Source organism: Pongo abelii, chromosome 10, assembly GCF_028885655.2.
Source record: "Pongo abelii isolate AG06213 chromosome 10, NHGRI_mPonAbe1-v2.0_pri, whole genome shotgun sequence".
Lineage (NCBI taxonomy): Eukaryota > Metazoa > Chordata > Mammalia > Primates > Hominidae > Pongo > Pongo abelii.
Window position 1 is genome coordinate 77,496,121 of NC_071995.2, and position 12,671 is coordinate 77,508,791.

General features: G+C 33.7%; 1 protein-coding gene across 6 annotated transcripts in view; it reads left to right on the forward strand.

Annotated features, from left to right (window-relative positions):
• SYT1 (synaptotagmin 1) overlaps positions 1–12,671 on the forward strand; it is a 590,207-nt gene that overhangs the window by 425,406 nt on the left and 152,130 nt on the right. For 5 of the 6 annotated variants that reach the window (XM_024256352.3, XM_054526597.2, XM_054526599.2 and 2 more), the window contains 3 exons: positions 3,672–3,794; positions 7,658–7,825; positions 10,974–11,141. In XM_024256352.3, the coding sequence (XP_024112120.2) occupies positions 3,672–3,794; positions 7,658–7,825; positions 10,974–11,141 (459 nt within the window). 6 annotated transcript variants of the gene reach the window in all.

Genomic DNA, 12,671 nt, shown 5'->3' on the forward strand with positions numbered 1-12,671 from the left:
CTTCAGCAGAATGTTGAAGTGAACATGGGAAAGAAAATAAAGATGGCTTATGCCCTTCTCGTTTAAAAACAAGACAGATGTGAGAAGCATTTTAGATATAATTTCTTAAAATTAAGAAATATCTATATATAGGCTCTATATACAAGATATAGAGGCTCTAGGACAATCAATGCATTTTTATCATTTCAATTCATGTCAAATTCACAGAAATTCAAATTTCAATATTCATGGCTACATGTCTCTATAGTAAGGTTTTGCAACCAAGGAAGATTTTTTTAAATATTCTGCAATAACTACAAAAAATATAGACATTTATGTTGCATACGATATATATTTATGTGTTCTTTTGTATGTGTTAAAACTGGAGAACACTAACCAGACAGAGGGAAAATATTCACATGTAAAGTCATAGGTCTGGAAAGGTCATTTCTCCATGGTTTTCACTAATGTGTGTGGATATTTTAATTTTTATTTCTTCCTTCTATGTCCTTATCTGTGTTGTGTCTCATGACTGTTCTGGACTGTCCCTTGCGGTAGGTTTCCTCTGCTACTTAGACATCCCTAGTCAACGCTCAGATACATTTAGTGGCCTGGCACCTGGGGCTCCACAGCTGAGGGTATATCATTCTGACACACATCAAGAGGCTGAACTAAATTGATTTTTTTAAAGATAAGGTGTTCTCATTTTAAACACGCTAATGGATTAAATATAACAGTATTAGAAAGCTCAAGTTTTAAGTTGATGGACACAAAAAGAAATTCAGTCCCTTGTGCTACTTTTCTAGTGTGCCTTATTAAATCCAAATCTGAACAATGTAACTGAGAATGAACAAATGCTCCTTTTGATGGTTGCGAACAAAGCACCTGTTGAATGTCAAAGCAAACCATAAGCATGTGCACTTAATCTTTGAAATTTAAAATAAGGTCTGATGTTCCCAACCCAGCTTTTTCTACTGCAATTTATCAAACCTCAGAACTGCTAGGTTTACAGGCTTTTTCTTCCGAATTTTGTTCTATGAAGAGGAAAATAGTGCTCTTGAGATATTATAATAGCTACTGATTTAATAGGTCTGAATTTAATGTGATGGTACAGAAAATGTCTTGCTTAAGCTCAGCCTTTGGGACAAGAATAGACTTAATCACTTCAGTGATGAACAGTGGCACTGAGAAATTATCAAAAATTTAGCCCTGTTTCATGCAGAATAATTGCAGAGATGGTCCTGCCTTCTATTCAGGTAAAAACCACTTAGGGAGAAGGAGATTTAATATATCAGCTATTTCAAATTGCATTGGGCTGAAACATGATACATAAATTCAGTTCTGAAAGAGACTTTTGAAAAGGTATTTTAATCAATGAATGTTTTATTATAATAATAGAGCAACATGCAGATTTATCAAACAGAAATAGATGTTAAATAGTTTGTTATTATTTTTTAAAAACCAAAATCTTATAGGGAGGCGAATTACCTAAGCTGCAATTTCCTGAGCACATCTAAGACAGTGTTAAAGACTTATACACAGCTAGGGTTTTGAAAGGGCACTCAGTAGTTTTTTTTTTTTTTGGTCACTTTACTATCACATGTTACCTTTAGTGACCAAGCCCCTTGTTCACAAGTTAAACAATTAATATAAATTTTAAAATATTTTCATGTTGTTTCCTGTCTTTAGCTATTAGTAAGTCAACATTTTAACATTCAAAGAAACAACCAAGCATAGATTAAAGTTTCCAAATTAAGTGGTTTGTAACTAACCAAATTTGATAATGTTTCTACACTGATGTATATCATGATGGCAATTTCCAATTTTCAAAACTCACTGAAGGCTCCTAAGAAATTTCCAGCAAGCAAAGGGGAGGCATCACTGACAACAGCTCAATTCTGTTTATACGACCTTCCCACCTGAATGAGTTCTACTAATCGGTGATACAGCTGAGTGTCAGTTTTTTAGAATCAAATTGGAGTTAACTGGGTGAAGCCAAATTAGAAAATCTTGTAATTTCAAGGACTGAGGGTGCCATTTTGAAGCACCACTGAAGGTCCCTGAGTAAGTGGGTGGATTGAACAGAGAATCTCCTTCCTGAGAATGCTGAACACAGCAAAGAAAAAAGACCATGTAGTCTTGGATGTGGGGGTAGCAGAGTGGAGGAACTGCGGTCTGATGACTGATGCCTATCTACAGCCTGGTTATACTTCTTGCATTTGAGTTCTGTGAGAATTCTTAGATTCAATTTGAGAGCTAACAAGAGTTAAGATTCCTTTATCAGAGATATAAAACAGTCTACCACTGGTATGTCCATTTTGATTTCTGTGAGATTCTACAGTAATACATGCATGCAAACACATATACAAAAATAGCAATGAAAATGCCACAACCTAAAACCAGGAGACAATAATTGTTATATATAACACAACAACAAAGTTGAAATCATTAAAATACAAAGAGCCTTTGCAAATCAATAAGAAAAAGGCAAACAACACATAGACAAATTAGCAAAGGATATGTACAGGCAGTCCCCAGAAGAAAAAATACAAATGGTTAATATAAAAGCTTTTAATCTTTTCAACCTCAGGAAAATGTAATTTTGTATTTTTTTAATTTTGAATAATGACTGTGTATAGATTTCTAATTAATTATTCTAATTACTTAAAGCAATAAGAATTACACATCCCTAGAAACAAAACTTCATGTACTTATAACTTTGTAACCTTTGATATTTTTAGCAAAATGTTTGCATGTTAGAAAAACACATTATATATTTTGATTTTTTAAAAAGAAGAGCATTTGAATGAAACTTACGTGATAGTGAGCTTTCTAATATTTCCATTTACAGTACACTTAAGTTTTAGGTTATAAAGAGTATTCAATTGGTCAGACTGAGTTTTGAGAGTTCAATACAATTGATTTTGTTCTTAAATACAAAACGAATTCTTATGCCAATTTGTTTTTGACAGAATTGCAAACTTAACTCTTTTTATCTTTTGATATCAAACAGACTCTTAATCAATTTAATTCAGCCTAGCTTTTGGTGGAGCTGTTATGAAAATAAAGTGGTAAACTGAAATTGGAAGTGGGGTGAACTTTTCTCTAAACATGGATTTGCTGGTGGCATGTTTTTTTCCTCTTTTTCATACCATGATAAATGTATATGTGAAACACAGGGAATTTAAATTTTCTGAGGATCATTACTGAACTATCTTTTTCATAGGAAATAAGGCAACAAAAGGCCATGCATTTTATATTAATTATTCCATTGCATGTAGCAATGATATTTTATATGATGCTGAGCATCTCTTTAAACTACATGAATGTGAAACCTGGCCTGGTTAGTAGCATGTTTATCTTTCCTCTGAAAGCAGCAGTTTTATCAGAGCCAAATACAACACCAAGTTGACACTTTCTTTGCAACAATGTTACATTTTTTGCTTGCAATATTCTGAGGGGCTTCTTCCATTGCTTCCATTTTGCTTGCTGATTGGGGAAAAAAATTCCGTGCACAAAAGGAATTTAAAAAATATGTAAGCAGCAAATGTGAATGTGTGTCAGACAAACAGATTTCCAGCATCTTAGTGCTTGCTTCGAACAGCTTGGAAGTGTAACTACAGGCCCAGTTCAATTTGAGTTTTGATGAAAATTCACTGAAATTCACATGTGATCCATTTCTTTATACGTAGGCCCTCAAGGATGATGATGCTGAAACTGGATTGACCGATGGAGAAGAAAAAGAAGAACCCAAAGAAGAGGAGAAACTGGGAAAACTTCAGTATTCACTGGATTATGATTTCCAAAATAACCAGGTCTGAAGTGGAGAAATGTCTTCTAATTCCACTACGTTTTCTGAAATTACCAAGCAGAAATTGCAGCAAGATACTTCTTAAAATATTTTGTTTGCTGCGAGGCGAAAATGCAATTATCAAAGCTATGGATGAAATAATTTCTAAGAACAGGCAGTCCCCTACTTGCTAATTTAACTTCTGGTAATTAGAATTCACAGTATTCAACCGATTACATCTACTTGTAGCACTTTCAGCAGGCAGACAGAATACAAATTAACTTGAAGCAGTCGGTCTGCTTCTGAGAGCTTCTAGCCACAGTCTCACCTTCTCAGCTTCCTCAGCCTGAGCCGCAGCAACCTTCCTTGGACTTTACAGATTTAGAACTAGACATGGCTAGGGGCCTTTGAGTTGGGCCACTATTCTAGCCAAATTTTTGAAAAATAATATAATGATTTGATAAGGGATCGAAGATGAAAAATTAATTATGGTCCACTAAATTTAAAAGCAGGATGGCCTTATATGATACTAGGTGAAACTCCTAGTGCTAATGAGATAGCAATTCTAAAAGAGTGAGAAAACCAGAGACTTACTTGTAGTGCCTAGGAATATTGCCCAAAAAGTGACAAGGAACTAAAGAAGGTAACAAAACAGGCATTTTTGCTTCAATTTCTCAAAAAGTCATGAAATGCCACCTAGATGAATGATAATATTGGCTAACTTTTATTGACTGCCTGTCAATAAAATAGAGATTGCTGAAAGATAACTGTTAAAAATCGCTTTACATTTGAAGACATTCCAGGATCCACAACGTTGATGAAAATGTTCCTTACCTTCTGAATTGTTAAAGAAATGTGAAAGCTGGATAAGAATTAGGGGAATAGGCTAAGTTAGAGATCAGGTTTTTAAAAATCTGTAAGACAGGCAGGGTTCAGGGGCTCAGGCCTGTAATCCCAGCACTTTGGGAGGCCAAGGCAGGTGTATCACGAGGTCAGGAGATCAGGACCATCCTGGCTCACACGGTGAAACCCTGTCTCTACTAAAAATACAAAAAAAAAAATTAGCTGGGCGTGGCGGCGGGCGCCTGTAGTCCCAGCTACTCGGGAGGCTGAGGCAGGAGAATGGCGTGAACCCGGGAGGCGGAGCTTGCAGTGAGCCAAGATCGTGCCACTGCACTCCAGCCTGGGCGACAGAGCAAGACTCCATCTAAAAAAATAAAATATAATATAATATAATAAAAAAATCTGTAAGACATAGCCCTTCTTCAATAGGAAAGTTTTAAACCTCTCCAGTTCATTTTGCTTCTCTCATCTTTTTGAGTAAAGAACTCATGAATGTAAAATAAATACAGTTACTAGTAATGCAGCATGTGTTAATGATTTCCAGTTTGATGAGGAATGAACAATAAATAAATAAAACACTAATGCTCATCTTTGATGACTGACATCCAAAGTCAGTAATGCTGTGAGAGCTCTAAGCAGTTGCAGAAATTCTGTGCTTTATTTAGGAATTGACAGTTCAAATAATGTCTTCACTTTCTAAGGTTTCCAGAGGGTTCCTCATGAAGGATGTATAAATATACTGTCATATTAAAAATAATTTTTTGATCAGCTTCATTATAGCCCTGGCTAGTTATTACATAATACATTCTAGAAAACTACATTATTGGTTTACAAGTTCAGGTTTGTAGTTATACCATTTTTAGTTAATTACATATGACATTTGTGGTCATTTCTATCATTTCTATGAAAATTTGAGCATCAGGATTTGGTTAGGAGCAAAACCTCTTATTTATATATTCTAGGAAAGATCAAGGACAACTTATATTGGTCTTAATATATAACATATTTTCCAAAAATTTGATCTGGCTTTCTGTATGCATCCAGTATTTTTTTCATCATATTGACCATTCATATTTTCCAGTGGAAATCTAGTGGTGTCTCATTCTGATTAGTCATAATTTTGAAGCTTTTAAGTTAGCTTTAATTATTAATACTATAAGTATCATTTTATAAAGTAGTATTTTTAAGAAAATAAATAATAACACTGAGAATTTTTTTACTAAAATATAGTGAGAGTACATTTACTGTTCCCTTTTCAGCAAACATCAAATCTAAAAAGTTATTTCATTCTGAGAAACTGAATTTTTAAAATATTATGCATTGATTTTTCCCAAATGTTCTCAGCTTATTTGATTTATAAAGTGATTCCTAAGAGGCAGGAAGTTAAAGTCTGAAAAACTTCATAAAGTTTGGATCAAATATATGTTTACCAAAACTAAAAGACAACCCTAAAATATTCTAATAAGATGCTTTCATGGTACAGAGAAATGTGATATTTATCTCTTAGGCAGAAGTCAGAACAAGGTTGTAAAAAGTAACCTCATTCTTTATTAACAAAATATCCAAAAACTCTAAATTATAAATCATCTAGTTTCTAAAGAGTTTAAGCCATCTCTCTAGCATTTTTTTCTGCTCAAAAGAAACTTGGTTATAAAAAGTGAGGACGAGGAAATAGAATCTTACTTATTCACATTACTACATAAAGGTAAATACCAAATACCTACTTAGCAAACAAAGAGACAGACTGTTTGCTTTACTAATCATGTCTGTATAATCTGATGCCTATTTTAGCTATTTTTTGACCATCTGTCTGTGCTTTGTTTACCTACAATCTAGCACTCTTACTGCCACTGTTGTATCATGGTTCCACAAAAAAAAAAAGATATTGAAGCATTAAAATAGAAACAACATAATCATTCAGGTTATTGGTCCATGTTAAAAATTGAGCCACCTAGCCAAAATGCACTTAAGTTCATGGTGGGTCACAATTAAAATGGTTATGCATTTTTTTTAAGAAGGTGAATTGCTTTTTTACTCTACTAGCTAAAAAGGCATGAACTCAGATTTTCAGGCTGAGATGTAAAAACCTATGGTGTTACTGCATTTACAAAATAGCATATACCTTGAATAACAGTAAGAGTCTGCTTTGTTACCTATATGGATCTAAATCAGTCTGTTGACACAAAATCTCTAATGACAGAGTATCTATGATAGTCTACTCACACCTCTTTTTTTCTTTGCAAAAATATTAACAATACCATAATACCTTAATATTCATAACGAGGCTTAAGAATGCATCAGTAAGAAAACAGACTTAAAGAAGTGTAGATAGTTCTGTGGTGTTTGGAAAAAATAAAAAACACAGATACTCACCATTAAAAAACCTCACCTCTAATCTCCCTTCCTTTCTATGAAGCTGAAATTACATTTCTTTTACTCCATGTCCTATATTTAAACACAGAATCTCATAGATAATAATCATTCCACTCTAAGTTAAAATAAATGTAGTCAGCACACCAGTGAAGGTCAAATATAATAGAAACTAGAAGATCTTATTTTTTATCTCAAAATGCTACCCAATTTCTAAGAAATTTCTACTCAGCTAGCCTGAGGCTTTGATAAAGAATAAAAGTTTCCCACTTTGTAATTACAAACTTGTGATTGCTTAACAATGTATTTTCACTTACAAATCATGCTCTGGAAAGAAAAACAATGCCCAAGAGCTTTTAGCAACTGGAAAGTTATTTGATTACAACTCTTTTGCAAAAATGAACTCCATATTTAACTGCAATCAGCAACCTTTTAAAAGCCTCTTTTGTGCTTAAAACCAGGCTTCCCAGAGCCTACATCTGTCATAATTGGGTTTCTGAAGTCTACATAGCTCAGTTCCTTTGCCTTCTGTGTTCAGATTCATAAGAGAATCAGAGTTTATTAAAAATAAATAGGAAGAGGGAGAAATCCCAATATGCAGCATTGTGAACAAATCGATCTTTTCCAAAATGTCCACTGATATTTATGTATGCTGTATTCTGTCGTTTATTTCAGCTGCTGGTAGGGATCATTCAGGCTGCCGAACTGCCAGCCTTGGACATGGGGGGCACATCTGATCCTTACGTGAAAGTGTTTCTGCTACCTGATAAGAAGAAGAAATTTGAGACAAAAGTCCACCGAAAAACCCTTAATCCTGTCTTCAATGAGCAATTTACTTTCAAGGTATTTGTTAACATTTATTTATAACCTTTCTTTGTTGTTTTACTTAAAAGACTGATCTCATCCTGACACATACACAGACATGCACATGCACATGAATGCTTGTTCAGGGACTCACAATAATTCCAATCAGAATATGCAAAATTCTTATCTTCACTACAGTCAAGATTCAATATTGCCTTTCAGTGTGTTCAGAGTAGGATTCGGTTCAGTCATTTCAGAATGGAATGGACTAGAACATTACTAGGATGTCATAGTCACATCTAAAAAGTGAGATCCCTCCCGAAAATAAAGCCAAATGAATGAAATCATTATTTTTCTAAATTTCAAAGTTTGTGAAAATAGGTACATCTGTTACAATCCCAGGGTTAAGTAAGCTATGTCCCAATGCTTAAATGGTACAAATAGACATGACTCTTGTAACAAAATTTGTGTGTAGAGGGCAATTTGAGCACTTTAAAGTCATTCTTCTTAACTAATCAATAAAAGGAATATGAACATATTTTTATTGCATTTCTAGCCTTTTTCCTTTACTCTAGGTTCTGCCCTGATGTTCTTCATCTTGTTGAGGCACCTCAGTTGACAAACAATAACAGAGAGATTCCAGCCATATAATATCTCATCAGGAAAACATGTCCTGCAGGTCTCCAGGATCTTCGTGGATCTTGGTTTGAAATCATTCATAAAAACAATTCTTTTGGTGGATATCTTTAACATGTGAAAAAAACTTTTTAATGCATTACTTAGAACAATATGTTTCTGAAAAATGAAATGTCTGTGAATATGCCAGCAGGCTAATTCAAAATCACCACGTCCATCAGCCAGGCTTAGCATGTGCCTTGTGTTGGCAAACATTCTGGGATGAAATAAATTGAAAATGAGGGCATGAGTCATTTTCTCAAAACTTGTTTTCAATTATGTAAAGGGGAAGTGTCTTTCTATTCACTCTAAAATTTCTGAGTTTTCAAGACAAAGGTCCCTCATGTATTGTCAGTAATCTTATTTTAAAATCTGGTTTTTCTGTACCTAGACAGTGAATTTAAAGTAGCAGTAAAGACATTCTGGAAACACTCAGTTCATGAAGAGTATCTGCTCATGAAGCTTAATCACTATAGTCAACATACCACAAAACGTAAAGTAGAAATAAAATTTTAAAAATATTGTAATAGTAATCACAGTTGTTTTATTCATCTATTTATTAACCTTAACTTAGGTCAGCAGTTTCTGACCAAAACTTAGTAAGGAAATTCTTAAATTATATGAGCTAATGTATTGGGGCTTTGTTTTGTATTGCATTACCTACATTATTATTTCTTTAAAAAATGCTAATAATTTTATTAGTAATTTCTATAAAACCAAGTATAATTATTGAAATTTTTGAATTCTGTATATATTTTTATCAAGTTTCATTTTAATTTCAGAAAGATTGATCAAACTATACATAAATCCAAAGTATGATATATTCCGCTATATTTAAAAATACTTCAATTTTTCTAGAGAACTGGTTAGACATTGTAGATTACTCATCTTGAAATGCCAAGAGGCAATATGATACAGGAATGGAAGTATAAAAGACTTTAAAGAGGACTGGTTTTACAATGGATTTAAATCACTTAACAGGAACTCAACGTGCCCCAAATTAATTCATCTTCTTTTCCCCAAAACAGTTATCTGAAGGAGCTACTAATCATTCAAACAATAAATATTTTTAAGTGCTTCTTCTGTGCTAGGTGTTTTACATATATTCATTCATCCCCAAAACAGCCCCATGAAGCAGCCATTATTACAGTATTATCACAATTTAATAGATGAATAAACTGATGTTTAATCACGTGCCCCAGGCCCTTTAGTTGGAAAGTCCAAATCTGGTACAAGGTCTGTCTGACCCCAAGCCCAGGTTTTTGACTGTTGCTCTTTGAGTACAATCATTAGAAAGTCTAGAGAGATTTTAGATATACAATAAAATTTTCAGGGGTTTATCCCTACTCTAAAGTATTTTGTTTCTTTCTTTGAGAGTCACCTCTTTGGAAGGGTTTATTTTCCATTCCTTCTAAAATGGAAAAAGTATGATGCTTACTTTTTAATCACATCATTTTAATAAAATAATCAGATTCCGAACAGATGATAAATAAATGACACAAAAGAAAAACTCTTTGGAAAACTAAAATTTCTTCTATGTAGATGGCCCAATATTCTTCCTTTTCTTCCCTCCTTAATATACGGAGTTAATTGAGAAATGTTTGCTGAAGCATAAGACAACCATTTACACTGATAAAATAATAGGAAGTGTATGAAAATTGATCAAACCTTTAAGACAAGTCTAAACAATTTCCTAATTAGGTATTTCTACCCAGTTACTGAAGTGTAGCTTACTTGGATTGTACTGCTTTCACTGAATATTAAAAATGTCACTAATAAACATCCCAACCCATAGCATCTGTCCCAGATATATTTGAACAGCTGGAGAATTCATCAGTTCTTGGCCTTTTGCCACCATTCATCCTAAGGCATGTCATACCCAAGAATGAACTTCAAAACCCATATTATAATGCACCTCTGATATTCAAAACATCAATTTCCTAGTCAGTTCTTGTCAATCAGCAAATTATTTTAGGGAGTAGGTGAGGCACTTGTGAATATCATTTCAATCCTTTTAGACTCCTAGCATAGCCTTTAATAAATTATTGCTCCATTGAACTGTGGCATTTAAATGCCTTGAAAGAGTTAATGGAACATTTGAAAAGTTATTTGCCCCTCAGTAAGTTACACCCTGACAATATAACTTAAAACAACAATAACAACAAAATATTCTATAAGAAAACTTACTTATAGTCAAATGCAATTGGCTTGTTTATTCTTTTATTAATCTTAAGGATTTATAGCATAACTAACAGCAGGACCCATTATTAATAATGCTAACAGCTTCTAGAACTTTGAGATAAAGCAATAAATCACTAAAATTTCCCATTTTCTCTCAAGTAATTTTAGCCTCAAGCAGTTTGTCAAGTCTCAATTTAAAAAATAACCAAAAACAAAATTATCTCCCTGTTCTGTTTATGCAACATAAATATTAAATTAAGCACCATGACCAAGTAACATGTTTTAAGCATTTTTGTGACTGGGTATTTTATCCTCATCTCTTTTTATTTAGGTACCATACTCGGAATTGGGTGGCAAAACCCTGGTGATGGCTGTGTATGATTTTGATCGTTTCTCTAAGCATGACATCATTGGAGAATTTAAAGTCCCTATGAACACAGTGGATTTTGGCCATGTAACTGAGGAATGGCGTGACCTGCAAAGTGCTGAGAAGGAAGAGGTAAGGGAATTATTAGCATTTCTAACATCACAAGCTGTACTCGCCAGTTGCTGCTCATATAATAACTTATTGAGAAATACTCTTTACAAACCGGGATGTGGGCCTCTAGTTGTTGACAGCTGGTAAAATAGGGTCAAGGGCATTGTACCACCTCGTTAAAAAGTATACAGGTCTTCTGGGTGTTATCTGAAAGAAGAGAGAGAAATTTGTGTACTGGATCTAGAAATAGCAACCCTGGACACAAACAAACACACATGCCCACAGGAACTCTTTCTAAAAGCTTACAAAAGGCCCCACACACTCATAAACTACTGCTTTAAAATGACAATGAAAAATTATTTTATTTCTCATATTTTTCCACAATCATTTTGTGTTTTCTGCATAGGTTATGTAGCTATTACACAGAAATAAAATGGTACTTTTTCCTTGATTGTTTCTGCATATCACAGACAGTTCATTGTTTCTCCTAAAGATACGAGAGCATGATTGGTCAAACATCAAATATAATTCACAAAGCCTGATATTAAATCCATTTTTTAAATGACTTACATTTTTATGCTACTCCTCACATTGTTTATTCCCAGTTTTAATAGTTTAGCTCAGTACTTTTCCATGACTTAAAAAGGGAAGTTCAATATGTTTAGTGCATTTAAGCTTCATAATAATCAATTGTATCTGATTATGCGATGCCTGCCTGGCACCAGCATTTTTCTCTGCAAACATTTCAGTAGACCAATACTAGAAAAGCCAACAACCCTTAGCTTCTCCAAATTCCTAAAACAATTCCTTTCCAAGTCACTCTTTAGTTCCTGACATAAGGCTGTAATTACCCAAGAGATTGCGGACAGCTCAGTCATTTAGGATCTCCAGGTCCCTAGGATTCCCTGGCCTCTTGGGGTCACCAGGGAGATCAGAGAGAGGGTCAGGCCTTCAGAGAAACTCAATCAAGTCCATCACCTGGGAATCCTCTCAGCCTAAGGTTTTCTGTGACCAATCTGAGGCTATGAACTTTATACCCCCTATATGATGAAATAAGCTTTTGGAACAGGCCTATTAATTCCCATGCTGAAATTGAACTTTTCACTCTAAAATTGCTGTTTGCTATTTGATTTTACAAAATGAGTCAAAAATACTTAAGTTAAACTCTGCTTTTTTTTTTGGAAAAAAGTATATATACTTATACTTTCCAAAAAAGAGAGCAGAGCTTAAGTATTTTTGTATATAATATTCATATATACTTATTTTATATGTATATATATATATATAAACTGTCTCAATATCTAAGAATGTTGACTAACCTTTCTTAGACATTGAGACAGATTTAGCCCTACTGTGGATATTCAAGAATACCCAAGAAAAATCCTGAGTTTTAAAATTATATGATTTTATGGATAGTTCTTTCCTATAAGTGAACTAATAATGTTACAGACATCTTCATGAAAAAAAAATTCGATCATTCAATTACAATGTTTATAATTATTTAACAAAGTAGTGGGATGTTTCATTGAATTTTTTGTTGAAGTGGTTGAC